This window comes from Artemia sp. Qi Xiang Cuo, chromosome 15 (assembly GCF_049724085.1).
Source record: "Artemia sp. Qi Xiang Cuo chromosome 15, ASM4972408v1, whole genome shotgun sequence".
NCBI lineage: Eukaryota > Metazoa > Arthropoda > Branchiopoda > Anostraca > Artemiidae > Artemia > Artemia sp. Qi Xiang Cuo.
The window spans coordinates 60,448,252-60,468,344 of record NC_142808.1 but is presented as its reverse complement, the minus strand read 5'-3'; the positions used below and the strand labels follow the sequence as shown (position 1 = coordinate 60,468,344).

The 20,093-nt window shown below is 33.9% G+C and overlaps 2 protein-coding genes across 2 annotated transcripts in view; one reads left to right on the top strand and one right to left on the bottom strand.

Moving 5' to 3' along the window:
• The window catches only part of LOC148943939 (uncharacterized), a 44,116-nt gene extending 30,658 nt beyond the window's left edge, over positions 1 to 13,458 (bottom strand). The window contains exon 1 of the mRNA XM_089101754.1: positions 13,366 to 13,458. Coding sequence (XP_088957880.1) covers positions 13,366 to 13,435 — 70 coding nt within the window. The 5' untranslated portion in view covers positions 13,436 to 13,458. The remainder of the gene's footprint in view (positions 1 to 13,365) is intronic.
• LOC148943937 (uncharacterized) overlaps positions 1 to 20,093 on the top strand; it is a 395,661-nt gene that overhangs the window by 221,866 nt on the left and 153,702 nt on the right.

The window sequence follows — 20,093 nt, the reverse complement described above, 5'->3', positions numbered from 1 at the left end:
TTCAAAGCTTTTAAAAATTGTTGTAATATTCCAAATGTTACATTTGTTATATTTGTGCATATTTTTGGTTATCATTTGTGGGGTGATCGAATTTTTTAAACCACTGTAGATACGTAAGAACGTTGCAACATCTAGTTCCCTGAGATCATAAGACTGTCCAAGACTCCTCCTTGAACCTCCCGAATTAAAAGCTTTTATTATGATCTGGCTTTTTAATGTAAGTTGAGCGCTGGACCCAGGGCGCCACTGTAACTCGAGTGAAACGTTAGGCGGGGATGCCAATATTTCTTTCGTCACAACAATTTGTTTTAGAGTAATCTGCCTGGTACTTAAGGATGAATGTTTTCAAAGTAAACCAGTTTCACCAATAAGAAAAAAACCAAGTTCGGAGCGTAAGCACCATTTTCTTTGGAGGATAAAATTAGATGTGTGCCGTGTCAAGTACGCCTCCTAAAAAAATTTCTAGTTTTTTCCATCTTTTCAAATTCTTTGCACATCTGGTGCTAATTAAATAAAAATCACTGCATTCTCGATTCACTATAATAGCTCCATATCCCCCCCCCCTCTGGATACCATCTTGATAGGATACCGTCTCTGCTTTAAATAAAAAAAAATAATTAACTTATTGGCACCCCTGTTTAAAAAAAAAATCGAGGTATTATCATTTAAATATGATAGCTCACTACAGTAGAGTGCTAGGTTATATTTCAATAGCCCTATGTTCCTTCCCATGCTATTCTATAGCACTATGTTCCTTCCTAAGTTATTCTATAGCAGCTCTACACCTTTTCAAAGAGAGTGAGTACTCCCTCACACAGTTTGACGTGTCTGGGGAGATTACGTTCCTTGGCACCTTTTCAGAGCATGTACTTATGGATACTTTCCTAAACAAAGTGATTAAACACATTTTTACAATGGGATTTTTTTTATTGATATTTCCAAAAAGGGATAACGAATTCACAAATTTGCATATGTTAATGATATTAATTAATGTTTGAATAATAGGAGTGTAATTGATTCTAATTAGTGATTGGATAATTTTTTAACAAGAAATCTCTGAATAAAATATTTTTGGAGGGATGGGAGAGTTTTGCTTGCCTTTCATTAGTACCTTTCCAAGCGAGCGGGGATTCCCCTCCGGTTCCTAAACATTGCAAAAAAGATAGCAGTATGAACGGGGATTCCCCACACAAGTTTGTTTCAACTCCAAGTTTTTCAACCAGACTGTTTTTGAGCCAACATCCGTTTTTTAGGAGACAATCAGAAACATCGGAGCTTGGAAGATGGAGAAAAAAAGGGTTAAAGTGATTAGCAGTTAAGGTAACCCTGAAGAGTATGTTAATTCATACCTTATTTATTATAAATTTGGAACAATATCAATCTATGAAAATGGTTAACGATGATAAAATGGTCTTATGAGTTGACCTAGCTTTACTTCTTCGATGTGTTCTGTATAATACACAAGTTGTGTTTGAACAATGTTGTCAGTTTAAAATAGGGTCAAACGTTATAGTATACTAAAAAGTTGATACTAAGAGAGATGTAGATGGCAAGAAAATAATTTTAATAAAGAAATTCAGAACAAACCATAGAAATCCTGGCAAATCAAGTAGTAAGGTGTATGTGAGTACGAGCCATCAAGGATCATAAGCACCAATGACCCTAACCAGCAGATACATCAACCCTCCATAGGTCCCCTATCCCCAAACTCGAAGGGCGCCCCCTCCCTCCAAGTTTTTGGGCCCCCTCCACCCATTTTTTTCTTTTTTTTTGGCAATTGACATTTTTTCTGATAACAAGTATCATTCATTACGATCGTAGCTTTCAAATGTGAAACTTAAGTCCATTTTTGGATCGAAAAATAAACTATTTCTGCAAAATCTGAGTTAGTAAGTTTTTGACCGTAAACTCTAGTTTTTTTTGTAAGAAAATTATGGAAAATACAATTCTCTGCTTCAAATGTGAATCTTAAGTTCTTTTATGGATCGAAAAATAAAACTATTTCCGTAAAATCTTAGCTAATAAGGGCTTTTGACCGTAAACTATAGTTTTTTGTAAGAAAATTATGGAAAATATAATTCTCTGGTTCAAATGTGAAATCTGAGCTAATAAGGGTTTTTGACCGTAAACTCTAGTTTTTTGTAAGAAAAATTATGGAAAATACAATTCTCTGGTTCAAATGTGAAACTTAAGTCCTTTTTAGAATCGAAAAATAAAACTTTCTGTAAAATCTGAGTTAATAAGGGTTTTTGACCGTAAACTCTAGTTTTTTGTAAGAAAATTATGGAAAATACAATTCTCTGATTCAAATGTGAATCTTAAGTCCATTTATGGATCGAAAAAAAAAACTATTTCCGTAAAATCTGAGATAATTAGGGTTTTTGACCATACACTCTAGTTTTTTGTAAGAAAATTATGGAAAATACATGTTTCTGCTTCAAATTTGAAAGTCAGGTCCATTTATAGATCAAAAAACAAAACTATTTCCGTAAAATCTGAGCTTATAAGAGTTTTTGCCTTTAAACTGTATTTAGCTGTAAGAAATTTATGGAAAATACAGTTCTCTTGTTAAAATGTGAAACTTAAGTCCATTTTTGGATCGAAAAAATAAACTATTTCAGAGCTTATAAGGGTTTTTGACCGTAAACTCTAGTTTTTTTGTAAGAAAATTATGGAAAATACAATTCTCTGGTTCAAATGTGAAACTTAAGTCCATTTTTGGATCGAAAAATAAAACTATTTCTGTAAAATCTGAGTTAATAAGGGTTTTTGACCGTAAACTCTAGTTTTCTGTAAGAAAATTATGGAAAATACAATTAGCTGGTTCAAATGTAAAACTTAATTCCCTTTTTTGATGGAAGAATAAACTATTTCTATAGAATCTGAGCTAAAAACGGCTTTTGACCATACACTCTAGTTTCCTTTAAGAAAATTATGGAAAATACACGTTTCTCGGTCAAATGTGAAACTTAGGTCCATTCTCTGGTTCAAATGTGAAACTTAAGTCCAGTTTTGGATACTCATAATAATGAGGACTGATGGTTCTAATTCATTTTTTCATAAAAACAAACTTTTTGTTTATAAAAACAAACTATTTTTTTTAAACTTCGAAATTATTCAACTTTATTTTTTTTCATAAAAACAATATTTTTTTAACTTCGAAATTATTCAACTTTATTTATTTATTTTCGACCAGAGGAATTTTTGAGATTTTTCATTGGTCGGAGATATAACAATGGTACAGTTTTTTAATAGCATGGAAAAGAACGAGTATTCAATACCTCGTTGTTTAAATTAAGAGGTGAAATTAAGACCAGAGGAATTTTTGATATTTTTCATTGGTCAGAGATGCAACAATGGTACACTATTTTAATAGCTTTGAAAAGAACGACTATTGAATGCCTCGTTTTTTAAGTTAAGAGGTGAAATCAAGACCAGAGGAATTTTTGAGATTTTTCATTGATCAGAGGGTTTTATGGCTCCTCCCGACGATGAATTCTGGTGGTTTTAGGTGTCATCTTCCTAGCCATAACTTCGTTCAACCTTGAGAGAAGGTATAAAAGTTTGATGATGTATTTCTCTTCTTAACAGCTACATTAATAGCTTCCAAGATGATGGGACTGTATGACACAGAATTTATCGGTTTGAAGAAATCATCTTGTGGTGTTATATTTGAATGTGCACTTTTATTATTGTCAATGGAACTCGAAGAAATTGACTTTTATCATTGGATAGTGAACTATAACATGTTTGAGTATGATAAAAGCTTGTGGGGTACTACATTACATCATATAAACAGACTGGGATTCTACGATAGAGTGATTACACCACTTAATAATAGTGTTCAGGAACTGAGAAATGTCCAGGAGGAAGTCAGTGAAATTTGCGGCTTTTTTGGCGTTGAAGCACTCTACATAAAGGGTAATTTACCTACAGATAAAGTTTTAATTCAAAAGTGTTATCCTAGGATTCAAATTTTCAATCTAGAAGAATTTAAATGTCCTAAATCTGAAGGGCTTTATCACCTTCCTGAAGACGAGGTCAGGTTCTTCGCGCACTGGATACTTAAGGACATACCTGATCGTGATAAATGCATAAGACATGGTAAAAACTATTCTATATCATGGGACCATCATTTCTGGATGTCTAAGAGTAAACGTGTGTATGACCATGTATCATAATATAATTTTGTATTAATATTCTGCATAGCATTATTTCATTAAAAATATATTATGCATTATATTGTAATGTTTTTATTGTTTTTAAAGTACGCTAGAATATAAAAAGTTTGGCACACACAAACAGAGACGAAACACACAAAGAGACGACACACGCACAGAGACGACACACACACAGAGAGACGACACACACACAAAGACAACAAGCACAGAGACAACACGCACACAGAGACAACACGCACACACACACACACACACACACACACAGAGACGACACACACAAACACTGGTGGTCATTCAAAAGCGGTTTTTTTTTGTGTGTAAGTTTTTGTGTGTGTAAGTTTTTTTTTGTCTGTGTAAGTTTTTTTGTGTATGTTTTTGTGTGTGTGTATGTTTTTGTGTGTGTGTAAGTTTTTTTGTTTGTGTTATTTTTTGTGTGTGTGTAAATTTTTTTGTGTGTGTGTAAGTTTTTTTGTGTGTTTCATTGTGTGTGTGTGTGTATTTTTTTGTTTGTGTGTAAGTTTTTATATGAGTTTGTAATTTTTTGTGTGTGTATGTAAGTTTTTGTGTGTGTGTAAGTTTTTATGTGTGTGTGTAAGTTTTTTTGTGTGTGTAAGTTTTTATGTGTGTGTAAGTTTGTATGTGTGTGTAAGTTTTTTTTGTGTGTAAGTTTTTTGTGAGTTTTTGTGTGTTTATGTGTAAGTTTTGTTTTTTGTGTGTGTAAGTTTTTATGTGTGTGTAAGTTTTTGTGTGTGTAATTTTTTGTGTGTGAGGACGTTTTTATGTTTTTGTAAGTTTTTTTATGTGTGTGTAAGTTTTTGTGTGTGTGTGTAAGTTTTTATGTGTGTGTGTGTGTGTAAGTTTTTTCGTGTGTTTATGTTTTTGTGTGTGTGTAAAATTGTGTGTGTATGTTTAATTTTTTCTGTGTGTGTAAGTTTTTTTGTGCGTGTGTTTTTGTATGTTTGTGGTTATGTTTTTTGTGTGTGTGTATGTTTTTGTGTGTGTGTAAGTTTTTGTGTGTGTGTTAATTATGTGTTTGTGTTTATGTTTTTGTGTGTGTGTAAGTTTTTGTGTGTGTATTTTTTTGTGTGTGTGTTAGTTTTTTGTGTGTGTGTGTAATTATTTTTGTGTGTGTGTAAGTTTTTGTGTGTGTGTTAGTTTTTGTATGTGTTTGTTTTTTTGTGGGTGTGTAAGTTTTTGTGTGTGTGTAAGTTTTTGTGTGTGTGTGTAAGTTTTTGTCTTTGAGTCAGTGTTTTTGTGTGTGTAAGTTTGTGTGTGTGTAGGTTTTTGTATTCTTTTCAAAGCTATTAAAAAACTGTACCATTGTTGTATCTACGACCAATGAAAAATCTCCAAAATTCCTCTGGTCGAAAATAAATAAATAAAGTTGAATAATTTCGAAGTTAAAAAAAAAATAGTTTGTTTTTATGAAAAAAAAAATAAATTTGAATAATTTCGAAGTTAAAAAAAAAATAGTTTGCTTTTATTAAAAAATAAGTTTGTTTTTATGAAAAAAAAATTGAATTAGAACCATCAGTCCTCATTATTATGAGTATCCAAAACTGGACTTAAGTTTCACATTTGAACCAGAGAATGGACCTAAGTTTCACATTTGAACGATAGAATTGTATTTTCCATAATTCTCTTACAGGAAACTAGAGAGTATGGTCAAGAGCACTTATTAGCTCAGATTCTACAGAAATGGTTTATTTTTTGATCTAAAAAGGGACTTAAGTTTCACATTTGAACCAGAGAATTGCATTTTCCATAGTTTTCTTACAAAAAACTAGAGTTTACGGTCAAAAACCCTTATTAGCTTAGATTTTACGGAAATAGTTTTATCTTTCGATTCATAAATGGACTTAAGTTTCACATTTGAACCAGATTATGGACCTAAGTTTCACATTTGAACGAGAGAATTGTATTTTCCATAATTTTCATACAGGAAACTAGAGTTTATGGTCAAAAACCCTTATTAGCTCAGATTCTACAGAAATAGTTTATTTTTCGATCCAAAAAGGGACCTAAGTTTCACATTTGAACCAGAGAATTGTATTTTTCATAATTTTCTTACAAAAAACTAGAGTTTACGGTAAAAAACCCTTATTAGCTCAGATTTTATATAAATAATTTATTTTTTGATCCAAAAATGGACTTAAGATTCACATTTGAATCAGCGAATTGTATTTTCCATAATTTTCTTACAAAAAACTAGAGTTTACGGTAAAAAACCCTTATTAACTCAGATTTTACAGAAATAGTTTTATTTTTCGATCCTAAAAAGGACTTAAGTTTCATATTTGAACCCGAGAATTGTATTTTCCATAATTTTTTTACAAAAAACTAGAGTTTACGGTCAAAAACCCTTATAAGCTCAGAAATAGTTTATTTTTTCGATCCATAAATGAACTTAAGTTTCACTTTTGAATCAGAGATTTGTATTTTCCATAAATTTCTTACAAAAAACTATAGTTTACGGGCAAAAACCCTTATTAGCTCAGATTTTATAGAAAAAGTTTTATTTTTCGATCCATAAATGGACTTAAGTTTCACATTTGAACCAGCGAAATGTATTTTCCATAGTTGTCTTACAAAAAAAAACTAGAGTTTAAAGTCAAAAACCCTTATCATCTCAGATTTTACGGAAATAGTTTTATTTTTCGATCCATAAATGGACTTAAGTTTCACATTTGAATCAGAAAAATGCATTTTCCATAATTTTCTTACAACAAACTAGAGTTTACGGTCAAAAACCCTTATTCGCTCAGATTGTAATGACATATTATTATTGTTCCATTCATAAATGCACGTAAGTTTAACATTTGAATCACGGAAACGTATTTGCCATATTTGTAGTACAAAAAACGAGTTTATGGCCAATAACCCTTCTTAAATCAGATTCCACATAAATTGTTTTATTTTTCGATCCTAAAAAGGACTTAAGTTTCACATTTGAACCAGATTTGTATTTTCCATAATTTTCGTACAAAAAACTAGAGTTTACGGTCAAAAACCCTTATTAGCTCTCTGATTTTACAGAAATAGTTTATTTTTTCGATCCAAAAATGGACTTAAGTTTCACATTTGAACCAGAGAATTGTATTTTCCATAATTTTCTTACAAAAAACTAGAGTTTACGGTCAAAAACCCTAATTAGCTCAGATTTTACGGAAATAGTTTTATTTTTCGATCCATAAATGGACTTAAGTTTCACATTTGAACCAGAGACTTGTATTTTCCATAATTTTCTTACAAAAAAACTAGAGTTTATGGTCAAAAACCCTTATTAACTCAGATTCTACAGAAATAGTTTATTTTTCGATCCAAAACTGAACTTAAGTTTCAGATTTGAAAGCTACAATCGTAATGAATTATACTTTTTATCATAAAAAACTTAAATGGCCAAAAAAAAAAATAAAAAAAAGGCGGGAGGGGCCCAAAAAGTTGGAGGGAGGCGCCACCCTTCGAGTTTGGGGAAAGGGGACCTATGGAGGGTTGATGTTTCTGCGGGTTAGGGTCATTGGTGCTTTTTATCCTTGATGGTTCGTACTCACAAACACCTTACTACTTGATTTGCAAGGATTTCTATGGTTTGTTCTGAATTTCTTTATTAAAATTATTTTCTTGCCATCTACATCTCTCTTAGTATCAACTTTTCAGTATACTATAACGTTTGACCCTATTTTAAACTGACAACATTGTTCAAACACAACTTGTGTATTATACAGAACACATCGAAGAAGTAAAGCTAGGTCAACTCATAAGACCATTTTATTATCGTTAACCATTTTCATAGATTAATATTTTTCCAAATTTATAATAAATAAGATATGAATTAACATGCTCTTAAGGATTTCCTTAACTGCTAATCTCTTTAACCCTCATTTTCACCATCTTCCAGGCTCCGATGTTTCTGATTGGCTCCTAAAAAAACGGATGTTTGCTCAAAAACAGTCTGGTTAAAAAACTTAGTGTTGAAACAAACTCGTGTGGGGAATCCCCGTTCATCCTGCTATTTATTTTTGCAATGTTTAGGAACAGGAGGGGAATCTCCACTCGTTTGGAAAGGTACTAACGAAAGGCAAGCAAAACTCTCTCCCATCCCTCCAAAAATATTTTATTCAGAGATTTCTTGTTAAAAAATTATCCAATCACTAATTAGAATCAATCACACTCCTATTATTCAAACATTAATTAATATCGTTCATATTGTCCAAAATGCGAATTCCTTTTTGCAAATGTTAATCAAACAATTCCGAATGTAAAAGCGTGTTTAATCACGTTGCTTGGAAAGGTATCCATAAGTACATGCTCTGAAAAGGTGCCAAGGAACGTAATCTCCCCAAACACGTCAAACTGTGTGAGGGAGTACTCACTCTCTTTGAAAAGGTGTAGAGCTGCTATAGAATAACTTAGGAAGGAACATAGTGCTATAGAATAGCATGGGAAGGAACATAGGGCTATAGAAATATAACCTAGCACTCTTCTCACTACCCCCCCCCCCTGGATATCACCTTGATAGGATGCCGTCTCTGCTTTAAATTAAAAAAATAACTTTTTGGACCCCCTGCTTTCAATAAAAATATTTCGAGATATTACCATTTAAAGGTAAAACCTCTCGACCCTCGACCCTCTGGATACCGCCTTGATAGGATACCGTCTCAGCTTTCATTAGAAAAATAATTTACTTAATATTTAACTAGGTCACTATATGGTTCAAATAAAAAACACGCAAAATAACGTTAAACAGCTTAGTGTTCCTTGAAAAAAAAATGAGGGTATGAGTAAAGGGATACAAAGACAACAACAATAATGTCAAAATTATTATGATTTACCTCAAATCATTGGCAAACTAAGTCATAGATTCACCGTGGGATTCTATAACATCCAAAGAATCTATTTAAAAGTGAGCACACACAAAATCTAAATTAGGCCAGTAGCCTATAAGAAATCACAAAATACCCAAGACAATGAACAAGTCCTAGTAGGAGACTCTGGGTCTATCAAAATATTTCAATGGTTTCCCAGATAATTTGATATCATTTTCTTCTGTCTCCACTTTAAATGAAAAAAATAATTATCTTTTTGGCGTCCCTGCTTAAAAAAAGGTTTTATCATTTGAAAATGATAGCTTCCTTTCTCCCCCCCCCCTCTATCAGCAATAATTTACAATTTATTTATAGCCCCAGGGCATAACTTATAACCCTTGCCTTGAAAACTGTGGAGGGAGTGTCCTGCTCAAAGATATAATTTCCTGAACTTCAAACTGCGTGGAACAAAATGGCTATCTCAAAATTTTGATTGGATATGTTTGGGGGAATGGTGGGCGTGGAAAGGGTGTTAGTTGCCTTCCAATCACCTTCTACTCTTAAAAAGGGCCCTAGCCATTTCAATTTCCAATCGAATGAGCCTTTTTTGAAGTTTCTACAACAGTACGTTCTATAAAAACCTTGTATACTCCCAGGGCATAACTTACAACACTTGCCCTGGGGGCTGTGTCCTCCTCAAAAACATAATTTCTATCTGGAAATCAACAGCGTTGAACAAAATGGCAATCTAAAAATTTTGATTGGATTGTTTAGAGAAAAGGTGGTCGAGAGAGGGGGGTTAGTTGCCCTCAAATCACTTTCGCCTATTAAAAATGGCACTAGACCTTTGAATTTCCAATCAAATGAGCCCTTTTTCAAGCTTCTACGACAAATATTTCAATAAAATCTTATATTCCCCCAGGGCATAACTTTTAACCCTTGCCCTGAAGACTATGGGGGGACTATCCTGCTCAAAGGCATACTTTCCTGCGCTTTAAACTGCGTGGAACAAAAAGGGTCTCTCAACATTTCGATTGGATGTGTTTGGGGAAATTGTGGGCGTGGAAGGGGTGTTAGTAGCCTTCCAATTACTTTCGACTATTAAAAAGGGCACTAGCCATTTCAATTTCTAATCGAATGAGTCCTTTTTGAAGTTTCTAAGACAGCGCGTTCTATAAAAACCTTATATGCCCCCAGGCCGTACCGGAGAACCCTTGTCCTGAGGGCTGTGAGGGGGTTGTCTTCCCCAAAAACATACTTTCCAGACCTTAAAACTATGTTGAACAAAATGGCTATCTCAAGATTTTAGTTAGATGTGTTTGGGGAAAAGGTGGGCGTGAGAGGGGCGTTAGTTGCCTTCCAATCACTTTCGACTATTAAAAATGCCACTGGCCCTTTGAATTTCCCATCGAATGAGCCTTTTTTAGGTTTCTACAACAACGCCTTCTGTAAAAACCTTATATGCCCCCATGGCATAACTTACAACCCTTGCCCTGAATGCTGTAGGGGAGTGTCCTCCTCAAAAACATAATTTCTATCTGGGAAATCAACTACGCTGAACAAAATGGCTATCTCAAAATTTTGATTGGATGTGTTTCGGGAAATGGTGGGCATGAAAGTGGTGTTAATTGCCTTCCAATCACTTTCGACTATAAACAAGGGCACAAGTCACTCCAATTTCCAATTGAATGAGCCCTTTTCGAAGTTTCTACGACAACTTCTTCGATACAAAGTGCCCTGCTCTAAAGGAAAAAATAATAAATAATACATTGTCCCAACATCGTTCTTATATGCCCTCAGGGCATAACTTAAAACCCTTGCCCCGAGGATTGTGGGGGAGTGTCCTCCTCAAAACATATTTTCTATCTGAAAATCAACTACGCTGAACAAAATACCTATCTCAAAATTTTGATTGGATGTGTTTGGGGGGTGGATGGGTGTTGGGGGGGGGGGGCTAGTTGCCCTCTAATCACTTTTTTCTATTAAAAAGAGCAAGCCGCTCCAATTTCCAATTGAATGAGCCCTTTTCGAAGTTTATACAACAAATTCTTCGATATGAGGTGCCCTGCTCGAAGGAAAAAAAAAATAATAAATAATACATTATGCCAACATCGTTCTTATTTACCCTCAGGGCATAACTTAAAACCCTTGTTCCGAGGGTTGTGGGGGAGTTTCCTCCTTAAAAATATATTTTCTATCTGAAAATCAACTACGGTGAACAGAATGGCTATCTAAAAATTTTGATTGGATGTATTTCGGGGAATGATGGGTGTGGGGGGGGGGGCTAGTTGCCCTCCGATCACTTTCGACTATTAAAAAGGACACTAGCCCTTTAAATTTTCAATCAAATGAGCCTTTTTTGAAGTTTCTACGACAACATCTTCTATAAAACCTTTTATGCCCCCAGGGCATAACTTACAACCCTTGCCCTGAAGGCAGTGGGTGAGTCTTCTCCTCAAAAACATAATTTATATCTGGAAATCAACTACGTTGAACAAAATGGCTATCCCAAAATTTTGATTCGTGTGTTTAGGGAAATGGTGGGCGTGGAAGGGGTGTTAGTTGCCTTCCAATCATTTTCGACTATTAAAAAGGGCACAATCCACTCCAGTTTCCAATTTAATGAGCCCTTTTCAAAGTTTCTACGACAACTTTTTCGATATGAAGTGCTCTGCTCTAAAGGAAAAAAAAATAATCAATATTACTTTGTGCTAACATTGTTCTTAAATACCCTCAGGGCATAACTTAAAACCCTTGCTCCGAGGGTTGTGGGGGAGTGTCCTCCTCAAAAACATATTTCCTATCTGGTAATTAACTATGCTGAACAAAATGGCTATCTCAAAATTTTGATTGGGTGTGTTTGGAGGAATGAGGGGCGTAGGGGGGGGGGCTAAGGGCCCTCCAATCACTTTCAACTATTAAAAAGGGCACTAGCTACTCCAAATTCCAATCGAATGAACCCTTTTCGAAGTTTATACAACAACTCCTTTGATACGAATTGCCCTGGTCTAACACCAAGAAAAAAAAATTACATTGTGCCAGCATTGTTCTTTACTTAGGCAGTGCTATTGCGCTTCCTATGACAACAAACATACAAATCAGACTAAATGAGGTCAAACTATCACTAGAATAAATAGGGCTTAAGCTTAAATTTAAGAACAAGCATTGATTAAAATCAACAACAGATCCATGTGATGAAAATATTATTTTCAATAAATATAAAGACACGTTAGTGTTTAATAACAATAACGTTTCAATAAATATACAGACACTGTTTCCTGGAAAATAAAACATTTGAATATCTACGGTTGGCTATCTTTTTGATAATCACACTTAGTTGTACTGAACAAATATCACATATTTATGAAAAAAAAAACAAAAAAAACAGTACTTGGAACATAAGTGAATATGTGAAGGGTGGGAAAGGGGAAGTTGTCTAAAATCTACAAAAAGACAAACTAGAATAATCAATTTTTTGCACCCCTCCTACTTGAAATCTATTGACTGCAATGTATAAAAATAGCAACACCTGAACAGCTCTTGATACAAAAGTTTGGGAGAACTAGGAAACTTGACAGAATTTAGACAAGTTGAAAAAACCTGATGGAATTATGTGCTTTTTGCCAAGGAAATAATAGAGATAAAAAATGGCAAGACAAAGACCACAAGACAATAATAAATGTCACAAGATAAAAAACCAGCAGCTTGTAGGTTAGCTACCAAAAGGGGTGCTTTGCTAGCTGAAAAAAGAAGATTGTTTGGTGTACCCTCTTTCATCACCAACATATACTTTATCATAAACTCCTTTTCTTTTTCTTGATTTATTTACACATGACCGGAAACAAACAAAATTCAAGAAATGTTTTCAAAAAGATTGTAGGCAATTTTGTTTTAAAATGTTTAGTATAAGAGACAAAAACTAGTCCCTATAATTAATATATAATAAACTATTATAGATAATTCTAATAACACTAGTCCTTATTATCAATAGATAATCATTGTGGCTGCTATAAAAACTGACTCTTTAGTAAGAATGCTTTTTCTTATTGCTTTCTTAATTTGCTTTCTAATTTTTCTTATTGTTTAAACCTGAAAACAGAAAATAGTAAGAGAAAATTTTTCAACTTCAAGACATGTTTCTCCTCAAACTGAAAATATATAGCTAATAAATTAGACTTTGTGTAGCAAAATAGCCCTTTTATTACATAGCTTTCATCCAGTTGCATGTTCGTTCTTTTTGCTATTTTTACCAGGGAGAACTTCAGAAGCAAGAGGAAAAAGAGACAATTGTTTACTAAAGAAAAACAGCTTTCTTTTCTTCTTCTTCTTCTACAGCTTTCTTTTAAGTTTGTTACCAAAATCTTAATTGGATAACTTACCATTTTTAACAACAGAAGTCTCAGGAATGGTGATAGGCTCAGCCATGTTTGGAATTTGAGGCACATCCATAATATTATTTCTGAAATAAGTTAATGTCAACTATAGAACATACAATACTATCTACAACACTTGGGAATGGCACTCCATTTTTAAATTATGTCAACAAAACTTGCAGATTGTTACATATTCACTGTGATGGATTTTCAAACTGGTATTTTTCCAGTTTATCATAACTTTCTGAAAATAATTTTTCTTTTGTCTAATTTTTAATGTCTTTTTTTAGTGCCTTGAATTTTATTGGAGTAATGCATATATGATAAAATTGCAGAATAAGGCTTTTATTACCTTGAAAAAGCAACACTTTCTAATCAAATTTAAAGCCCAAACTAGGGCCCAGGAAGATGCGTGACAGTTTAGCTGCAAACTTGTCTTAAGTCAAGTGCTTTCAAAATTACTTTGATGAAAGGCTTGTTGATGGTTTCAATGATTAAGAAAACTAAAAAATTCAATAAAGCTTGAAAAATAATTTACTGCTTACTTCAAATCATAGAACCAAGATGATAAAAATGACTATTTTGTTTATGATCAAAAGATGTAGCATATGCATGTCCCTGATTGTAGAAAATTTATTTATCCTTGTGGCTAATATGTTGTCACTTTATTTATTAATATCAAAACAGGATGAATTTTAGCAACTATCCTAGGCATTTGCTACTTTGGTCATACAGATTATGCATTTTCCAAAGTCCTTAATTAGCTGTTCCTATCTGATTTAGTGACATATGATTAAAAAGTGGATACAAATAGGATTCAAATATTCACCAGATAAAAAACCCTCAAAAACAAATAATTAGCCACTGAAGAGTTGATAAGTGATCCCCCCAACCCCCAATAACTGGTCTTAGGTGTGGGGGTTAATAAGCAACCCCCTCAAAAAAAAATTGTATAATCAATACTAACATAGGCAGCGCAATAGCGCTGCTTAAGCAAAGAACAATGTTGGTACAATTTTTTTTTTTTTTTTAGACCTGGGCATTTTGTATAAAAGGAGTTGTCGTAAAAACTTCAAAAAGGTCTCATTTGATTTGAAATTGGAAGGGCTTGCACCCTTTTTAATAGTCAAAAGTGATTGGATGGCAACTAACCCCCCTTCTACACCCACTATTTCCCCAAACACATCCAATCAGTATTTTGAGATAGCCATTTTGTAACATAGTTGAAAGTTCTGCAAATTAGGTCTTTGAGGATGATAACCCCATAAGAGCCCTCAGGGCAAGTGTTGTAAGTTATGCCCTGGGGGCATATAAGGTTTTTATAGAATGCCTCATTGTAGGAACTTCAAAAAGGGCTCATTTGATTGGAAATTCATAGGGCTAGTGACCTTTTTAATAGTCAAAAGTGATTGGAGGGTAACAAACCCCCCTCTGACGCCCAAGATTTCCCCAAACACATCCAATCAAAAATTTTGAGATAGCCATTTTGTTCAATGTAGTTGAAAGTTCTGGAAAGTTCTGGAAGAATGTCTTTGATGATGACAAACCCCTCACACCCCTCAGGGCAAGGGTTATAAGTTATGCCCTGGGGGCATATAAGGTTTTTATAAATAGCTTTGTTGTAGAAACCTCAAAAAGAGCTCATTCAATTGGAAATTGAAAGGGCTAGTGCCATTTTTAATAGTTGAAAGTGATTGGAGGAAAACTAATCCCCTTCTCACGCCCACCATTTACCCAAACAAATCCAATCAACATTTTGGAATAACCATTTTGTTCAATGTAGTTGAAAGTTCTGGAAATTAGGTCTTTGAATATGGTAACCCCCCCCCCCCCCCACACACACACACACCCACTCCTCATGGCAAGGGTTGTAAGTTATGCCCTTTGGGCATATCGTTTTTTTTTAGAGAAAGGGTTGTTTTTGAATCATCAAAAAGGGCTCAGTTGATGGGTAATTGAAAGGGCTAGTGCCCTTTTTAATAGTCAAAAGTGTTTGGAGGGCAACAAACCCCTCTATTATGGCCACCATTTCCCCAAACACATCCAATCAAAATTTTGAGATATCCATTTTGTTCAACATAGTTGAAAGTTCTGGAAATAATGTTTTTGAGGATGACAAACCCCCCACACCCCTCAGGGCAAGGGCTGTAGGTTATGCCCTGGAGGCATATAAGGTTTTTATAGATAGCGTTGTCGTAGAAACTTCAAAAAGGGCTCTTTCGATTGGAAATTGTAAGAGCTAGTGTCCTTTTTAATAGTCAAAAGTGATTGGAGGGCAACTAGTCCCCCTCTCATGCCCACGATTTTCCCGAACACATTCAATCAAAATTTTGTGGTAGCCATTTCGTTCAATGTAGTTTAAAGGCATGGAAATTAGGTTTTTGAGGATGACAACCCTCCTCCCCTACAACCCTCAGGGCAAGGGTTGTAAGTAATGCCCTGGGGGCATATAAGGTTTTTATATAAAATTTTGTTTTAAAAACTTCAAAAAAGGCTCACTTGATTGGAAATTGAAAGGGTAACTTCCCTTGAAAGATCTTAAGCTTAACTGCCCCGCCATTACAAAAAAAAAAAAACAAACAAGACTGTGGCCCGTGGAGAAAATAGAAAAGACAAATGAAAAACAACGTGGATATTTCGCCTGTAACACAAACAAGGCGTCTTCATCAAAATAGACATAAAAATAAAAATTTTATTTTTAACTTGTTTTTGTTTTTACCTTGTTCTTTTTATGTCTATTGTGCTTAAGACACCTTGTTTGTGATAAAGGCAAAATATACACGTTGTTTTGAAGTTTTCTTTTCTTTTTTATCCACCGGCCACAGTCTTGTTTGTTGGTTTTTTTTTAACTTCCCTTTTTAATAGTTGAAAGTGATTGGAGGGCAAATAACCCCCCTTGCATGCCCAACATTTTCCCAAAAACATTCAATAAAAATTTTGAGATAGTCATTTTGTTCAATGTAGTTAAAAGATCTGGAAATTATGTGTTTGAGGATGAAAAAAAACCCAGAGCCCCAGGGCATATAAGGTTGATATAGAAAACGTTGTTGTAGAAACTTCAAAAAGGGCACATTGAATTGGGAATTCCGCGGGCTAGTGCCCTTACTAATTCAAAAGCACTCAAATGGTAAATGCCCCCCCCCCCCACACACCCATCATTTCCACAAACACTTCCGATCAACATTTTGATATAGCCATTTTGTTGAACGTAGTTGGAAGGTCTGGAAATTATGTCTTTGAGTATGACAATCCCCCCCCCCTCCAGCCCTCAGGGCTAAGGTTTTAAGTTATACCCTGGGTGCTTATAAGGTTTTTATAGAAAGCATTTTTGTAAGAATTTCGAAAAGGGCTCATTTGATTGGAAATTGAGAGGACTATTGCCCTTTTTAATAGTTGAAAGTAATTAGAGGGAGAATCACCCCCTCCCCCATGCCCATCATTTCCCCAAACATTTTGATATGGCTATTTTCTTCAACACAGTTGAAAGGTCTTGAAATTATGTCTTTGAGGATGACAACCCTCCCTCCATAGCCCTCAGGACAAAGGTTGTAAGTTATGCCCTTGGGGCATGTAATTTTTTTATAGAGTTTTGTTGTAGAAGCTTCAAAAAGGGCTCATTCAATTGGAAATGGAGAGGACTAGTGCCTTTTTTATTAGTCAAAAGTAAGAGGGCAATTGCCCCCTCCCCCTAACACCCGTCATTTCCCCTAACACTTCCAATCAAAATTTTGAGATAGCCATTTTGTTCAAAATATTTGAAAAGTATGGAAATTATGTCTTTGAGGATACCAAATCCCCCCAGCCCTCAGGGCAAGGGTTGTAAGTTATGCCCAGGGGGCATATAAGATTTTGTATAGAAAGCATGGTCATTTAAACTTTGGAGAGGCTCATTGGATTAGTAATCAGATGCTCTAGTGCTCTTTTTTAAGAGTCAAAGTGATTGGAGGGCAGCTATCCCCCCTCCAAACACACACACGCACGTTGTATTGGCCTGAAATGCATCTAATAGAAACTTTGAGATAGCCATTCTATTCAAAATAGTCTAAATACCATGTAGCAAGGCTATGAGGGTTGAAACAAACACCAGAAATTAGGGGCAAGGAATATAAGTTATGCCCAGGGGTTATTTAAGGTTTTTATGGAAGGGATGGTTGTTTAACTTTAGAAAGGGCTGAATCTTTTTCCCTGAAACAGACTATGTCAATATAAAACAAACAGAAATTAATTTAAAAAAACTTTCCACAATATAAGTTTATTGAAAAAAAAGTAAAGAACTCCATTAAACCAAAAATGAACAAAAAGAGAATCAAATAATTTACTAAGCATACAACTACCACAATTCAGCATCAATTATTAAATGAAACCCAAAACAAACAGAAATTAAAATAAATAACAGTCAAACTCAAAACAAGCAGAAATTAATATGAGTAGGGTTCTAAACCCCTATGCTTTCTAAAAGGCGGCATACAATTTGTACTTTACTGAAAATAATTTGTTTAAATGTTTTCATTTTAAGAAATCATAACTTTAAGAAATCAAACCTTAATTAATATTTTAAGGAGTAAATATCAGCATATGTATATGCTGACAATGCACATTATTTTTCAGTAAATTCATTTGAATTTTTTCAGTAAAGTACAAATTATATTCTGGCTTTGAGAAAGCATAAGGGTTTAGACCCTACTCATATTAATGAGTATAACCTAAAATATGAACCTACCACTCAATGCAATTGTATGTGGTTTCATCAAACAAATAAAACTGAGTAAAAAATAAAAATAACATAAAACATACCTTACAAGAAATAAAAATTACATACAAGTGCATTGCTGGGAGGAAGATACAGGTTATTCCCACCTACCCATCCTTGATTTTGAAAATAACTTTTATGGTAATTTTAATGAAATAATACATTTGCTTTATACTTTCATTGAAACCTTCATGAAATAAAACTTTTGTGAATTTACACCCTTGATTATACATTTTGGTCTCATGTTTTGAAATTGAGAAACTACAATATTCATTTACTGACATATTTATGAAATATCATTCTAGTAAATCCATGCAGGTGCATTAGGTAACTGTGGTACATCAACTTAGCATTGTATTTTGAATGACATGGCAGGTTTTTATCTTAGTTCTACTAGATAATAAGGGGGAGGGGAACTGGAGCAAAGGAAGCTTTTATCAATAATAGGTAGACTAAATATTTTTAATGTTTATTACCAATCAGTCTACAGCTTCAGCTGTTCTTAAAGAAACCTCTTAGTATCAGAAAAGAGCACCATTTGGTTTCTTACTAGTTACTATGACAGGTATAATTATGGTTTAGCTACTTTTTGCTATCTTGGAAAGGGGTTAGGTTAAGAAAATAAAATTTTCAGCATTGAATGCAGGGCCAAGACCATACTCTAGGAAGGCGTTGCAAAGCTTCCATGTTAACACTTCTGATTTAGAAGTCTTAGAAATTTCCCTACCTGAGAGGTCTAGCTATTAAATTTTGATAAAACAACATCTTACCTTAATTTTCAGTTTCTTTTTCACTAGTTTTAGTTCTGAAAATGAAATTTCAGTTATTTGAGAAGATTTTCAATCCATATAAATGGTTTTTTTTCAGTTTAGGAAATGTGTGTGGATCTTCAAAACCTCATAAATTTGGATTGAGCAGAGTTGTGAATCTAAAAACAGTTTTGTTGTAGCCTACTTCATTTAAGCAGAAGATCTATCTTGCAAGGTTTCATTTTTATAACACAAAGATTTGTAAAGGTCATCAGAGGTCATGGCCCTCTAAAGGGAGAAAGAAAAGAGGTAGTTACTTTAAATTACCTTCCCTGGACATAATTTAGTCAGTAGACCCATCCCTGAAAGTTTCATTTTCTTAACCTAATCACTTTCCAAGATAACAAAAATTAGCTAAACTAGAATTGTACCCTATGACAATCCCCCTAATGATCCCATATATAGCTCTGACAGTATATTTTATTATTATTGAACACTGTTAAATGTGACAAGCTCTTTGTTGAGACGTGTCTTGTGTAGTGTATTGACTTAATACAAGCTGAATGTTTCTTTTTTTTTAACAAGACATTTCTTAATGCAAAAAGTGCCAGTTGCAAAAAACAAGAAGGCAAAACTGGCTTATAATGAAGGCTGGTGAAAATTGTACCAGCTAGTTTTAAACAACAACAAAACATAATCTTTTTTTAAATTGACCATTCTTCTATTGTTGTCACTTATTCTCACAGCCTTGGCTATATGTACATGTGGCCTATGTGAATTTCATTTTTATTCAAGCAAATCATTTGTTGGTTCAAATTTGTGGTAAATTTGCAGAGGGTCATATAATTTAGCTAGGATGAGAGTGAAAATGTCATTTGATGCCTTTTTTATGCTCTTTAGTAAATTGAATAAATGCTTCTGGGGCTAATTACATGTTGGGCCCTTAAAAGGGTCCCAAAGGTATTTTATACAAATTATGAAAGAGCATAAAAAAAGCATCAAATGATGTTTTCACTTCTATCTTAGCTAATTTAAACAACCACAAATTTACCAAATTGGTTACAATTCCTGATAACATAGAACAAATTTTTATGTTAATATTTGGCCACAGTTAAAATGCTGAAAGATTTTTAAAAAGTAATGTTAGCTTCTTCAAAAAGCTGACAAGAACATGATGAAAAAAGTAGGCCTAGTTCAAATTTCAAGTTTTACTATGCTCATGGGACAATTAATTT